At 42.6% G+C, this 16,220-nt stretch overlaps 1 protein-coding gene across 3 annotated transcripts in view; it reads left to right on the top strand.

Annotated features, from left to right (window-relative positions):
* Positions 1-1,115: 1,115 nt before the first annotated feature.
* PRDM2 (PR/SET domain 2) overlaps positions 1,116-16,220 on the top strand; it is a 123,797-nt gene continuing 108,692 nt past the window's right edge. Inside the window, exons 1-2 of one of the 3 annotated variants that reach the window (XM_043573802.1) lie at positions 1,116-1,166; positions 15,621-15,694. In XM_043573802.1, coding sequence (XP_043429737.1) covers positions 15,686-15,694 — 9 coding nt within the window. In that variant the 5' untranslated portion in view covers positions 1,116-1,166; positions 15,621-15,685. The remainder of the gene's footprint in view (positions 1,167-15,620; positions 15,695-16,220) is intronic. The other 2 variants (XM_043573798.1, XM_043573799.1) reach the window with 2 other exon arrangements.

Genomic DNA, 16,220 nt, shown 5'->3' on the forward strand with positions numbered 1-16,220 from the left:
CACTTTCAAAGGCCTTGATGAAATTTATTCTGATGAGATTATCTTGATTTTTTTTTAACTATGCCTGACTAGGTCATTGGCTACATCATCCCTTTGCAGTAAGATTATAACATACTGTATGTTAGATACATCAGGTTTTCTTAAGATTAAAACCCCAGTTAACTAAGTGGACTTGCACACCTGCATCCAATTTAGTGTCTATTCTTTCCGGTGGCTCCTTAGCACAGAGGCTTAATGTTACCCATTACATTTTAAATTCTCCCTGATTTCATTCTCAGGGCATAAGTTTATCTTGAAGTGCTCACGGCTTTAGATACTACCCACATTTGAGAACCCCCAATTTTCTCTCCCTGACTCCAGACTCCTTTCTAACTACCTGCTAAACATCTCCGACTCAACCCAGTCCGCCTCCATGACAGCATTTATTCGTAGCCACCCACCCCATCTATTTGTAAATAATAAGATCCATCAGGACAAGGCCAATGTTCACTTTCTGGGCCGGATGTAGCTGCAGCACCGAGAACAGTGCCAGGCACATGGTGGGCAGGCAATAAATACTTGCTCCAAATGAATAAGCAACTAAATCCAGGTGCATCTGCCCCCTTGGAGCTTGAGCTTTTTGGGTGAGGCAAGGTTGGTCCTTTCGAGACGCGCGAAGAATGGGATCGACGCTTCTTTGCCAGGAACTCGGTGATGAACCCATTTTTCGCCTCCCCGCACCTTTTATTAAAGTCTATAGATTCCCGTAGCAACTTTTAATCGTGCAGAATTACCTCCCGCCCCCCCCCCCGCCCCCCCCGGGTGCGGTCGGGCTGGTCGTGGCGAGGCGAGGCGCCGCCCGTGGGGTCCGCGCTGTCCCTGCGAGGGCGACCGGGCCAGCGCGAGACCGAAGGGCTGCGGCGCCTCGGGGTCGGGGCGGCCGGAGGTCGTCGGGGCGCGTGCGTCCCGGGGTGGGTGCCCGCGCGGCCAGGGGTCGCGGCCCTCGGCGACGGCGCGGGCGGCGTGGGCTCTCGCGGCCGCGGCCGGCACCGCCCGACGTCACTTCCGACCGGAGCCAAGATGGCGGCGGCGCGGCCGCGGACGCCGGGGCGGGCGGAGCGGCGGCAGCGGCGGCGGCGCGGGCGGCGGCTCTCGGCGCTCTGAGGCGCGGGGCGCGGCGGGCGCAGGTAAGGGGCGGCCGGGACGGACGGCTTCCGGGACGGCGGCGGGCTCGACGCCGGGACGCCCGTCCCTGCCCGCGAAGAGCGAGGCGGCGGCGGGGGCGACCCGCGGGGACCGGGCGCGCAGGGCCGGGCGGGCCGGCGGACGCGCCCCCACGGAGGACCGGGCGTCCCGGGCCGGCGGGGTCCCGGCACCAGGCGCGGGCCTGCCCGGGGCTCCCCGCTTCCTCCCTCCCGCGCCCGAGCCCCCGGGCCGGCCTTGGGGCCCGCGGCGGCGAAGTTGTGCGGTTCGCTTTGTGGCCGTTGGGTCGCCGCGCGCCCCGCGAGGGGGACGCGTGTGGGCGGCGGGGCCGGGCGGCGGCTGCGAGTCCACCCGGGACCCGCGTCCCCGGACAGCGAAGGCGCACGCGGGGTCCCTGGGCCGTGCCAGCTTTTTGCTTTTTCTCTTTTGTGTTCAAGGCGAATGTGCCTTTCACACTTGCATTCTTAATTTGTTTTGTGTCTTGCGTCTTTGTGTTTCCTAAATAGTTTTTGTGTGGTTTCACCCTGCAAATTGTCTCCCTTCGGTATTCCTATCTTAGACCCACCGGTGTTTTGTTTTTGTTTTTAACAGACGTGCACTTATGTATTATTAATTTTGTTACTAAAGATATCCACGAACCTATTTTTTGATGGTGGCGAGTGAGACCCGAAGTATAACTAACAGTTACGGGTATTCCCAAATCTCGGTGGTTCCTCCCGACCCACGAGTGAGCTGCTGAACTGCGACTGGCCCCCTTTTGTCGCGCGGTGAGCTTGGGGAATAAACCCACGTTTACCCGGGAAGCCCAAATTCCTTTAACCTCGAAGGGAGATTCATGCTGGCCCCTCATTTTCCATTCCGTGTTGTATTCAGGTTTTGGTTTTATTTCGTAAGTGGAATTCCTTTGGTGACTTCCAGTAGATCTTTAGGCCCCTTAAATCAGACCCCAAAATGGTTGTACCCAGAACACGACTAATATATTTCATAAAGTTTTTGTTTACTACAGGTTTATTGTTAAAAACAACCCTAACGTTGAACAAGAAACCTAACCTTTCAGTGATTCTCTTACCTACCATACCAGACTTCATATCCAACTGATCAGATACGGCCAAGTATTGGGAAAATGTAAGGCTTTAGAATTTATTTCTAACATGTTATGCAATTTGTTGTACAGATAGATACTGAGGAGGAACTGAGACGCATAATCATGTTCTTTTTAAGTAGGGTTTTGTGTTTGAGATGGCATGCAGCTGCCCCATCATTCTCTAGAAGCTTCCTTACAAACGTGCAACCATATTCATCATGTGTAGAATCTCATTGTAGCCTTGAGAGGACCTTTAAAGATCATCTGATTAAACACTCATTTCAATCTATAGAAGCCGAGATTGAAATTCACACGGGGACTAAAATGGTTCACAGCCTCTGTTATTCCAGGGCTCTTCTTTTTTTTTTTTCCGTATCTCTCTTGGTTTGATTTAAATAAGTTAATACATTGAAGTGTTTAGAAGAATACCAGACACATAATAACAACTCCGTGAAAGTTCGCTTTTGTGGATTCTGAAGGTGGTTTCTTTAATTGAAAGGTTGGCATATTCAGATTTGTTTTTTTCTCATTTTGTGGACGGTTCCTGAAACAGTACGGTTTAAATTTGTATTTGTGATAATCTATTCGCTTTGTAAGTAAAAAACTAACAAATGATTCTCAGTGTAGGATGATATGAAAATAGAGAAAGGCACAAAGAAGGAAAAGAAACCAGCTCTGATCTTCTTGTTCTTCAGATAACCACCGTTAACATTTTGGCGGACCTCCTCCTTGTCTGTCTTGTGCATGTGTGTGTTTCTTGTATGTATTTATTTGCTTTTATATTTTATACAGAATCGATACCAGATTGTGTATATTATCCATAACCTGTCTTTTTACTATATTGTGAGCATCTATTCATGCCATTAAATATTCTTCAATGTGATTTTTAATGGCTGTGTAATATATGGATGGGCCATAATTTATTTATCAATTCTGTATTGATCAGTAAGGTTTCTAAAGCCTGAGATTCTCTTTTCATTAAGATTGTTTAGGTTTTTCCATTGTGAATTTTGAAGTTTTGTAATCTTTTAAGGTATGTGAAAATGTAAATTCTGTTTTTTAGCCTCTAAATAGGTATTTTTCCTGCCAATGCAGTTATAGGAAGCAGCACTCAATTTCAGCTTCCTTTTATTCTCTTCTCCCTGAGCCGGGTCTGTGCAGTTCCATATATATGTATGCACGCATATTCTTTTGATGATTATTTTACGTTAGATGTTTATTTATTCATGGGACTGTTTCTTTAAGCTGCCGATCTCTTTTCAAGTTCCAGTTCTGATTTACAAACCTTTTAAGTCCCGTTAAATCATAGACTTTCCGGGATGGAAAGCACCTTAGGTTATTTACTATTTTTGTGTCTTCCAACTTGCTTTTCATGCTATTTTTAATACCCAGGCAGGGAAAAAAGCCTGTGGGCTGCATGGGAAAACTCCATAGTGGGGAGTGCAAGGGGAGTAGGTGGACGGTGGGGGAAGTTGTCAAACTTGTGAGGCGATGTGCAGATACAGGGAGTTTCCAGATGATGGGGACATTACCTGGCAGTCATTACTGCTGATACTGCTGACGTGTGGCCAGTGCTCTGTGGTTTGCGTGGTGCCTGTCAGTTACGCTGTCACTCCTCATAGCATTTGGTTAGAGATCTGGCTCTCTCCTTTTGAAGTGAGAAGTTTATAATTAGAGCCGCTAAAATTATCTTCCTAGAGCGACTGAAAGCTATGGACTCCGTTACTGAAAAAGCATCACTTAGGTTCCGTTAAAGCAGGATTTCTTAACCTTGGCACGATTGACAAGTGGGGCTGGATAATTTTTTCTTTTGGGGGCGGTCCTGCACATTGGAGGATGTTTGGCAGCCTCCCTGGCTCCTACCTGTGAGATGCCAGTAACAGCTCCCCCCAGCCGACACAACTGATGGAAGTCTCCAGACGTTGCCAGATGTCCCTTGGTGGGGACCCAGTTGTCAACCACAGCCTTAAAGAAAGGCCCATCTGATGGGATGGTTGAACCACTAAAGCAGTTTATGGAATCGCTTTAGGCAAAGAACCGGAAGAATAGACTACGGTTTACATGAAGCCCACCTTGAAGTTGGGGAATAGACTTACTCCCCCGTGGAGGTTCCTTCCTGTGTGTGTGCCTGTGATTTTATCGAATCGTACACTTTTCAGCAGTTCTGTGGCAAGAGATAAAGCAATTTGAGATAACCTGGAGAGTATGAGGGAGTTTTCATGACATAGTCTGTAGATTAAATTATTACGGATTTAAATCAGTTTGTATAGAGTTGATGCGTGGTGAATAATGTAAGCTTGTTGCCTGTTATCCCGAATGGCACAGAAACAACCGTCTTCTGGAAAACGAGGGTGAAGCAACCCCTTGAAGATTGATGTAGGCGGCCAGACTAGTTTTTCTAAGATCTTTCCCCGCCCCCAACCAGTTCAGGTTATGCATTGAAAGCGATAAGTTTGTCTTGAGGAAATAAAGTTTACTTTTGAAGTGCTTACCCAACTTCAGCTTATTACTTTATAATTTAAAGATAGCTATTGATCTTCATGGCATACATGCATCATTAGTGCAACTACCCCCGGGCAAAAAAAGTATAGGTTATCCAATCTACATTTGCAGTCTTTGGAGGAGCAGAATAGATTGAGTTTTTATCGTGGCATAAAGACTTAGCTAGAGCTTAGTGATAAGGAAAACGTAAACAAAAGAGATGTCCTGTCGGACCACATTTGGTAATGGGGTGGTTTTCTCAATTACGGAATATCTTCATAATTTCGCTGGAATGAATGCATGTGCCATTCAAGTATGCTTTCTTAAAGAGAATGCCTTTCATTCCTCACCCCACTTCCCTGAACTGTGAATTAGTTATTGTACGTGGTAAATCTGGTTCATTTGGAGTGAAACATGCTTATCGTGTTTTCCTCAGTACTGTATAGTGTTTATTCTCAGCGTCTCGGTTCATGTCATACCTATGCTGTGTTTCATTTATTAGTCTTTTCGGAACGTGCAGTAAAGGAGGTTTCACTGAATTACTTACATATTTGCCAGCCACTTTGGTGAAAAGAATATTTTGGAGCTCTTGCACTAAATTGTACGATAGGCTTTGCTTTGAAAGAGCTAAACTGCTTCTTGGCACAGCTCGCCTGAAATATGTAAAGCTAAGTGCAACTGTTAGTTTGATTATTGTGGGCAGCTTGTCTGGGAATTGGTAAAACCTACAGCTTTTCTGTGTGCGTGTAAGTAGTTCCACTAAGACGGCATTAAACTCTGGTGGGAAAACTCCATGGCATTTTCAAGTAATTTAAATGATGCTATTAAAATTTGAAAAGAAATTGGAGGTTCACCAAACCCTTACATACTTCAGTGTGAATCCTGTGCATTGCCCGGGAGGTTATTAAGACAGTATAAATCAAGTGTAACTTGGAGTATCGGTATAAATGTGACATTCTGAACGTTTCTCTGAGGCTTATTTTAGGGAATTCGCTATAATTCAGAAAGGCCTAGTTTTAACGTACATCTGAAAATAGGAATTTTAAGAAGGGGGGCTCTTGGGATAAATTTAGATTTTTAATTATGAAGCTGTCTTACCATTTGTTAGAGGACATTGAGCAAGTCAGTTTTACCTGTTTTGGGAGAGGACTGTCGTATCTGTGCGGTCCCATAGTAATTTAATTGAGCCCTGCCTGGATGCACAGAATAAACCGTATCACAGATTGAGCGCAGGGCCTGAGTTATTTCTGGCAGTGGTGGGGGGCAGGTCGGTTGTCCTCTCCTCTTCCTGTCTGTAAAGTGGGGATAATGATTACTTCTTTCTTTCGTTGGGATGTTCTGAGGCGAATAGATGAAGAATATGAAAGCAATTTCAGTTACTTTAGTTTTTTTCAAAAATATTAATAGCGTTTTTCTTAGCTACTTCTCTCAGTGCAGTAAGTCTTGTGGGATAACATGGCAAAATTATTGCCGAGAGAAACCCTTCTGAGTTACCTCTGAGTCCTTAAGCTTTTTGCCTCCTCCTCCCCCCCCCCCCCCCCCCCCGCCCCGACATGGTGGAGGGGGCAAGTTTCTTTCTAGTCCCTTCCATGCCTGTCATAAAGCCAAATCCTTAGTCTTCTCTTCTCTGTGGATATTTTTTCCTTTGGCAGTTTCCTTAATCCCTAGGCACCCCCTTGTGGCTGAAGACTTCTAGATCTCCGTCCCCAGCCATCCCCAGCCATCCCCACACTTGAAGGCAATCTGTGCTGGGACTTTTTTCCCCTCATTTAATGGATGCAGCTTTCTGTGTGGATGTCTGGCCTCTCCTCAAAGTCTAAAATGGAGCTCACCACCTTCCACTTAAATACTATCCCTACTCTGGCTGCTCTATCTTTAAAAACATATTCATTCTTCCGCTCAGTCACGTAGCATATTCTGGACTCCTCTTCACCATCTCTTTTTACTTCCTGTTTAGTTCGAAGACACGTTTTGTCTCTTCTTCCTGTGTGTGGCGTTGGTCATATCAGACCTTCATCACATAACATCTTGGATTCTTAACCGACTTGCCCAGTCCCAGTCTTTCTGGCTGCCGTCTCCCCACCTCGCTCTTTCCTGTCCATTTAATCCTTCTAAACTGTTAGGCGTTGTTTTGTTTGTAGCATTCCTCAGTCAGAAACTCCCGGTGGCTCCACGCTGCTCATCCCAGGTGGCGGAAGCTGCTTGCCTGACAGACAGTCATAGAATCAGGCTCTTGGCCCTGGTCTCCCAGGTGCACGTGTTCACGGGCTCTGCCTTTAATTCCTCTTGCGTCTTTCCTTAAAGACCTCCCGGGCTTTTGGAGTGGGTCCAGAGGGAGGATGGGTGGGATAATAACTCCTCACACGACATCTGGGGAGCCTGACCCACAGGGTCAGATTTACATTTAACCTGGGACTCACACCCCTCCGGGACGCTCCCATTTAATCTGTTAGTGCTTTTTGCACACAGTCTCGCGTGAGTCGTGCTCTTTGGTTTACCACTGCTCATAGTACCAAGAGATAGGCTTTCATTCTTTCTATCATAAGCGGGGGAGTTACATATCTTTACCTTGAAACAAGAACTACAGATGATTTATTTGGAATCCTGCTTTCCCTTAAAAAGTAAAAACTTCTGTATGTACCAGAGCCACTTAAACCGCAGAGCAATTCACAAACATTGCTCTGCAGACAGTAGGTGTTGCTGTTCTTTCAAAACGCTCTTGAGAACAGAAGTACTTGCATATTTAGAGGAGAGACCCTAAACCTCAGCCTTTATTTAAAGTGGAGTGAGTCACTCCCTCCCCAAATAATAAATACCTTAATAAACTCTTGGGAGAAGACCTTGAATCTGGTAGTGACATAAAGCGTGTCTGGGATCTTAGCAAGGTACGCTGGAAGTTGTCAGTCTGTCTGGGATAACTTGCAATTTTACTTTAGGTTCTTCGCTGATGAATTCAGGAAGCCTTGTCATTTCCGTGTAGCTTGTGGAAGATGAGTTTTCCTACGTATTTTATTGTGTGGGAAAAACCAGAAAAGCTGTCAGCAGCCACTTGTAAGGTGATTCCCTTCGCTTGCTTAGAGAGTCCTTGCGTGAGAAAATGAATACTTGAGTGCCAGGACCAGAGCATCGTGTTGCAGAAGGTTGCTTCCGTTTTCCAGGAAATTGACAAGTATTTTGTAGGGTTCCTGAAGATCCCTCAGTTTTAAGTGTTTAATCACAGAAGTAACATCTGTATTGGCAATGACAGTGGAAAAACATTGACTCAGAGGGGTCAACTGAGAAGGCCTTGTATTTTAGGGATTGTGAAATGAACTACCATGTGGCATCTTTAGAAATTTTGTGTTTGAGTTGGAAGCGTGACATTTAAGTGTTAGGGAAGAATTGACTTAATTTTCCTTTGAAAAGAACTTAAAAGTTTTGCATGTCCAACATAGGGAAATATCAGAAAAGTATCATTTTGTAGAAACTGCTTTGGTTTGAATGCTGTTTGGCAGAATGTACAGCCAGCATTTGGTTAAGCTGAACTTCTAGGAGAGATGGGAGCCCAGCTGTGTTACAGAGCTGGGGGCTGGCATTTGTGTTCTTACCCACCCATCTCCCCAGGTGGAGTTTTACATCTAGACTTCTTGTCAGGTAGCCTTGAAAATAAGGAAAGGAAAGTAACTTTTTAATTCAAGCACATTTTAAATTGATGGAGTTAGTTCATCTGGGAAAATGGACAGTGATTCTTTAGTTTTTAGTGCCTTGAGGAAGGATATCAGAGGAACATGTTAAAGTGGGCATAATATGTTTTAATTTCTGTAGAGAAACTGGGTATTTTAAATTGTGGGGTTAGAGGGTATTATTGTAGAAACGCTAAACAAAACCTGAAATTTGTGATGTAATGTAATATGATGACATGGGTGTATAAATGTAATCCAAAGAAAGGAGAGCATTTGTTAGTAGCTGCCCATGGCATAAACCACGTAAGCGATAATCAGCATTTGCTATATGTTTATGAGAGCTAAGCTAGCTCTTCATTAATGGGTGCTTGAAGCAATATTTTATGAAAAAATTTTCTTGAATCTCTCTCTCTCTCTCTCTCTCTCTCTCTCTTTTTTTTCCTGTAGAGATATTCTAAGGGAGGAAAAAACCCCCAGGGCGCCATAATCTAAATTCGACTTTATAGTACTTTCCTCGCACATCCACAGATCTCTTAACATTCTTCCGTGGTGTTAACTTACATATTTCAAACAAAAGCTCTAATCAACCTCATTTTCTCATTGATTTCTGCAGCTCTGAAGCCATTCAGAACGGCAGACTTTCTGTCTTTTCCCTTCCTTCTTGTGGAAACCGTGTTGTCAGGATCAGATTCTCCCACCAGGAGTAGATTCGCTGGACTCTGCTTCCCTGTTTAGGTTTGTGTCAGGACACCTTGCTCCAAGAATTTGGAAGATCAGGCCCTGGGGTATTTTTGTCCATAGTGTTCTAGGCCTCGTTGGGGAAATCGCTTCATTGAAGTAAGAGAAAGTACGGATTTATTTGTGAGCGTTCTCTTCAAATCTCATTTACTTTTCAGGCAGAGAAATTCCTGTGTGATATAGTGTGTTGCATGATTGCCTTTTTGCCTTGGGTAGAAATCGTTCTAGATGGGGAGAGAGGCGGGAGGGTGGGGTGTCAAGAAGCAAGAGTTCACACTGGCCGAATCTTTGCCGTGTTCTGGGTCTCTTTCTCTTTACGCACACACGGGTGCACGTGACCTCTTTATTCTTAAAATGATAAACGTATCTGGTTTGATTTTCACTTTGGCTGATTTAATATGGTAATAGAATCTGCCTTTTATGAGCGGAGTTGGGAGTATGTATTTTAGTGTGAAACTAGATGTTCTAGATGATTATTCTTGTGAAATTGTGTTTGTATTTGACAAATTCCTGGGCAGATTCAGTATTTATGAATTACGTGTTTTTGCTTAATCTGAATAAGTGCCAACTGTTTATAGATTGTAGAGTTTATAGAGTTTATAGATTGTAACTTGGTGATTCCATTCTTCTGGTAGGAATTAGGAGTGGTAGTTTTGAATGTCAAATATGCTAGCTGTGTTTGTAAATTAATGAAAACTGCTTTTGAGAAGTCGGCATAGTTTAGATATTTTTACTGTTTTTTCTAGAAGTTTCTGGATTTCAAGAATCTTCTGGTCAGAGTAAGTTGAAATCAGTGTTAAACACTGTAAATCTACTCCACTAAAAGCTGAATCATCTCTGCATTTGCTACAATGATACTTACTTACCATGAAAGATCTACTTTATGCTATGATTAGTTTAGAATATATATATATATTTTTATCTTATATAGGCCATAAACTTTCTAAGACTTCTTTCACAAATTGGTATTTTTAAATTTTTTTTTTTAACTTTTATTCATTTTTGAGACAGAGAGAGACAGAGCATGAACGGGGGAGGGTCAGAGAGAGGGAGACACAGAATCCGAAATAGGCTCCGGGCTCTGAGCTGTCAGCACAAAGCCCGATGCGGGGCTCAAACTCATGGACCAGGAGATCATGACCTGAGCCGAAGTCAGATACTTAACCGACTGAGCCACCCAGGCGCCCCACAGATTGGAATTTTTAAAACTTTTCTTTGCATCTAGCCCACATTTTTAGGGCATTTATGATCTTTTGCATTTTGATACACCATACTGGTTTTTTAATTTTTCTTTTAGTATTTGTCTGTAAGCTCTATGTTGCTTCCTGAGTCTTAAAAGTTAGTTTCTTCTGAGTCTTGATGTTACAATATGCATTTTTTTATAACTTAAAATAATTATAAAGTAATATTAATGACTTTGTTGCAAATTTAATTAATTATTTTCCAGATAGCTCCAAAAGATCTAAAATGACCCGAGAGAATAGTTGTAAAATAACATCAGTGACTAAAAGGTGAATATGCAAATGAAATCAAACAATTATCTTCCTAATTCTCCCCCTTCCTTCTCAGATTTAGACTGATCGTAAAGAATCTGCTGTTGCTTTCACTTTGCCTCTCATGTAGTTTTGTAGATAGACGGGTCTACAAAGGGTAGATGTGACTGTTTAACCTGTTCTGTGTGTTGCATTCATGTTACTTTGTGTTTGTCTTCAGTTTAATCTGCCTTATCTCTGAGGATGGGTGATGGGTGATGGTGGTGTGCCCCGGTGGGGCTGCCGGGCTGGTCTGACCCAGGGACCGGGGTGTCCCACGTATCTCTCCCTTTTCTTGTCTCTGGCCTCCATGTCAGAAGACAGCAGCTTACAGTTCTTGACGTTGTCTTGCCACTTCAAGGGACCATTGTTGGAATAAAGACCCTAATTATTTTATTGTTGCTGCATTGATACTGATCATGTATAATCAAGTCATCTCTATAATATTAAATTAAATACTTGTGAGGATGATTTGCCCTAGAATTTGGAAGCAATATCTTGAAAAGTTAAGTACGTGTATATTATTAAAGCCATGGATATGTAAAATCAAGATCAAGCTCTTATTTTTCTAAGAATGTATGCTATTAGTAAAGTACAGTTGATGATAAAGATTCCCATACTCTTAGTCTGTGTATCTGCCTCAGGTACTTTATCTGATAAATGTCAGCAAGCTGGAATTCAAGGAGGTTTGGTCAGGTACAGAAATCCAAAAAAGAAACTAAGGCATAAGCCAGGGTAGGAGAAATCCTCGTGATTTTAAGATTTTCAATATTTACCATTGGAAAACCAGAGGCACTTAACTGTTTAGGTATTTTTTTTCCCCTAACTTGATAGAATTAGTCAGTTTCAGTGATAGGTATGGAAAGATTTTTCTCTGCCACTGCACTGATAGGATTGTTGGTTCAAGTTTGTACATATGATAAAACTTTGACCTTGAGATTCTATGTTAGTTAGGTGGGTATGTGAAAATAATGCTGTTGAAGTCAGCACTGAATATGAAAATAGATAGGATTGCCAGGACGCTTCCACAGGGGTTTTGCATGCTGGAGGAATCTAAAGTTACTTCAGTACCAACTTTCAGAGTCTGTAGTTGCTTTTAAACATATTGTCATATTGCAGCTAGTTACATGATTATTACAGTTCAGAGGTTCTCAGCTAGGAGGTTATTTGGGAGGTGTGTAGGTATTTGTGATTTTCAAAACAGTCAGAGGCACTGCCGGCATTGATTGTGCAGGCATGGCCATGGCCATGATAGAAGGGACAGACAAAGCCATGGCCATGATAGAAGGGACAGACAAGGCCATGGCCATGATAGAAGGGACAGACAAGGATTAGTTGCCCAGTCCAAAATGCACTGGTCTTCTGTTGAGAGCCACTGCCAAATTCTCAGTTCTTGTGTTTCACATCCCTTGTTTTCAGTATAATTTAGTAAAAGATTTAATTTTTAAAGTATCATTTGAGAAGTCAGTGTCGGATTTGCAATGCTTTTCACGTAAAATATTTTAGATATATAATTGACGATGTCGTGAGTTAAGAGAGAAAAAAAATGAGACTCTGGTTTTTGGCAATTGGGATTAGAAGTGATGGAGAGGAGGGTCCAAGCATGCATGTATGTAAGTGAACTCTTAAAAAAAAAAAAGAAAAAGATGTTACGATCCTTTTCTCTGGAAAGAAATGATGAGCGGATTCCTATTAGGACAAGGAAGGAACAGATAGTGCGGGAAGTCAGAGAGAAGCTTATTAATCATTTAACAACCTGAATTATGTTGTAACTTTTTATTAAGAGAAAGTGAGATTCATTGAGAAACAAATGAAAGACTGAAACGTTCTGAATACTTTAGTATTTGAGTTCTTTGGGATTGGAGGCCATAGTATCTCAGTTATTTGTGCCTGTGAACCAGCAACTACAAAAGGGGAGGGAAAGGAAAGGAAGAGGAAAAAAGCAAGGAAAAGCAGATGGAAAGGAAGAGGCAGCATCTCCTTCGATGACAGAAAATGGCAGCTCCAGCCTTCCTTGTCCTTAGGATAAAAATCTGGGTGTCATCCCTGACTTGCTCTTCTTTCATACCTGATATCTCCGGTGGCAGCAAATCTTGGGGGCTCTGTTTTAAAAATATATCCGGGATCTGATTACTTCTCACATCTCTTCTGTGCGGGCCAAGCCAACATCATCTCTTGCCTAGATTGGGGCATTAGCCTCCTGAGAGATCTGCCTGCCTCCACCCTCTTTCCTTACAGCCTCTTTTTAAACCTAAGTCACACGAGGTCGGCCACCTTGAGCCTCCCAACGGCTTTCTGTCCTGGATGGAAAAGCTCCAGCCATTCTGGTGAGCAGTGCTTACCTTGCTAAACCCATACTTTATCTGCCTTCCCTGCCTTTCTGAATCCCCTCCTCCACTTTCCCTGCCTCCTTCCTTGCCCTCCCTGAAACACCTGGGCATGGGCATGCTGCCGAATGGGGTTTCTCACTTCATGTTCCCATACCGTCCTGGCCCATAGCTCTCCTTCCGGCTTTTATGCAGATGTCCTTTTCTTACAGTGGCCTTTTCTGACCATACTTACTCTTGGTTTCACAGGCATAGAGACAGAGATGGTAATTCCTACCTCCTCCTCCCTGCCACCTCTTCATTTTTCCCTAAAGCACTTTCATTATCTCATCTACTGCACATTTTACTGATTTTTTTTTGTTGTTGTTGTTGCGGGTCTGCGGGTCCCTTTCCCCAGAGGCAGGGATTTTCTGCTTACTGCTGAAAACAGTGGTTGACACAAAGATAGTAGGAGTTACGGTGAGACGGGAGTAAAAGTTGGTGAAGTGTGGTTAAGAAGCAATAGCAGAAGGGCACCTGGGTGGCTCAGTCGGTTAAGCATCCAACTCTTGATATCAGGTCATGTCGTGATCTCATCGTTCATGAGATTGAGCCCCAAGTTGTGCTCTGTCCTTACAGAACGGAGCCTGCTTGGGATTCTCCCCCCTCCCTCCCCCCCCCCCCCCAGAATAAACAGGTAAACAATTTTTTTAAGAAGAAGCACTAATAGAAACCAGTTATGAGACTCAGTTATGGCTGAGTTATCCAACCTCCTTGAACCTGTTTGTTGAGGGTGCTAGTACTTATCTTTGTAAAAATCAGCTGGACTGATTTACGTGACCATAGCACAGTGCCTGCTTGTCTTGGGAGGAGCATCATAAGTGATAGTTACGATGATGATACTGAAGATTCTCATGGGAAGGACAAGACCATCTGAAGGAAATGGTAAAGCATCATAGCTCTTTCCAAAAGATCTTTCATTACAGTACTGGCATTTACTGCATTTTTTTTTTTTTTTTTTTTTGGTTCCTTAAAGAGAGCTCCCTATGGCCGATGTTACTAAATCCATCCATAAAAGCTTTGTAAGAGGGCAGGTGAAACCACTGATATTTTATTCACTTCTGGGTGCCAGGGTGTCCCTCATGGCCCTCCTAGTGGACTGTGTGGCATTCAGTAGGCATTGGTGACAGAGGGGGTTGAGGGACGCACACCTCGGGCCACTAACCTCATCACTGTTTGACACCCAAATACACTTTGAACTTTATAATGATTCCAAGTCTCATAGAAAAGGATCGATTATGTTCAATGGGAGATGTATACTACAGAAAGACATGGTAAATATATATGAGAAAGATGCTCGATATTAAAATTTAAAGGAATGGACCTCATGGGCTAACCTCCAGTTACCTGAAATCATATTCTCTGAGTATTTCCTCATTAGGAGTTTGTATTGGTTGGGCTAGCACTGAGCTCTCTAACAAGATGCAAGTTACAGAATACATTTCCCTGTGCCATTTGTGAATAAAAACTAGTTCAGATGACCAGGCCCTAACTTAAATACAGTACCTTTGATTATTAAAGCTGATCAAGGTGAGTGTGGTGAAGTAGCTCAAGGGGAAATAAAAACCCAAAATCTTCATATTAATGAACTGGGACAAAATGTCAAAGCGCTGTTTTTTATGATAGCGGGCAGGCAGCATATTCTGAGATGAAAAATGTCCCACGTTCCTTGGTTTATTAACAATTAGAACATAAAGTTCTACAATGTGAGTGGAGTCTTGTGGATCTAGGAAGAAAGGATAATTTATTAAAGCAAGTTCATGAAAAAATAGACCTATGACTGATGGTATGTGTGCCTGTACCTGCCAGAAACATTTAGAACGTTTCTGTGGAAGTGCTACTTAAAGCAGCACGACTCTCATTTATTGTGAGTGACTTCCAGTGCCTCCTAGGATGTACGTGGCAGAAAGGACTGTCTTCGTAGATCGTCATTTAGAAACAAGTATGTCACATGCATTTACAAGAAATGATTTTGTCGTGTCGTTTTAGTGTACTGTGAATATACGAATAAAGATTGTAAAGGAATATTGCAGTTCTTTCCAAACAGTTTTTATGAAAACATTTGTATTTTACTACACGGTTTTTGTTTTATTCCTCAAAGAGAACTCCCCATGGAAATGTTAGTAAATTCACCTCCGTACTTCAGGAACTTGAAAAACTAAATAATGTAAAGGGTCTAATTGTGTTTGCATTCAACACAGTATTGATATAAGTAAAAGAAAAACATTTACATTGCATAATAAATTACTCAGCAGTGCTTTGTGTTTCTATTAACAGAGCTAATCTGTTTCTTCTTAGGAATGATGCAATTTCACAGCAAAAATTTGATGTCATTCTAATGAGTCTGCTTTCAATTGTAGAGTACAATGAGGGCCTAGTAAAGATTAGTAAGAAATCTATTTTATTGTAGATAATAAATCTGCAAAGTAAGCTCTCAGCATAGATTGAATTTGACCTGGCATGGAGTTGCTTTATGAATAGCCCTTTGAGCAAACTCTACAGTTCTGTATGTGGTTTGAAATCACTGTGAATGTGTAGGCAGGTACATATTACAATTGTCTGTTTTTCTTTTTAGGGCTCATGTAATCAAAGAAGTTTCTTTGTTGTGTGTAACTTTTCAGAACACAACAGGAATTGAAAATGAATCAGGTGAGTTTAAAAATAAGAATTTATACAAATACATTACCTAGATGCTAGACCAGTTCTTGATTTTTGAAGGATCAAAACACACACATTCATTTTCCCCTGATTTTCTTTTCTGTTTCTTCGCACCATTAACTAGCTCATTGCTTTCATAGTGTGCATTTGTTCGTGGAGTGGCCTGTGCTCTGTTTGGGCGTGGCTTGGCCTTTCTGAGGAAGCCTGCTCAGGGGACAGAGTCTTTGAGACCTTAGTTCAGACTTTCTGTTTTTACCTTTCCCCTGCCACGTTGTAGTGTTCATTTTTTGGTTTTGTTTTGAAGCTTATTAAGCTTTCATTTTTAATATTTTTTTTTATTTTGTAAATTATCCATTGGTTGAAAAGGGAAGATTGAAATTTATTTTTAGAAGCTGAAACTGATCAAGTGGGAGACTTTATAAGCACTCTGTCCTTGAAAACCCTGTTAATAGAATACAAACAAGAAGGCAGATATTGAAATGTAAGATGTGTTTCTTAGTGGAAGAGGGTGTGGAGC

The sequence above is a fragment of the Prionailurus bengalensis genome, chromosome C1 (assembly GCF_016509475.1).
Source record: "Prionailurus bengalensis isolate Pbe53 chromosome C1, Fcat_Pben_1.1_paternal_pri, whole genome shotgun sequence".
NCBI lineage: Eukaryota > Metazoa > Chordata > Mammalia > Carnivora > Felidae > Prionailurus > Prionailurus bengalensis.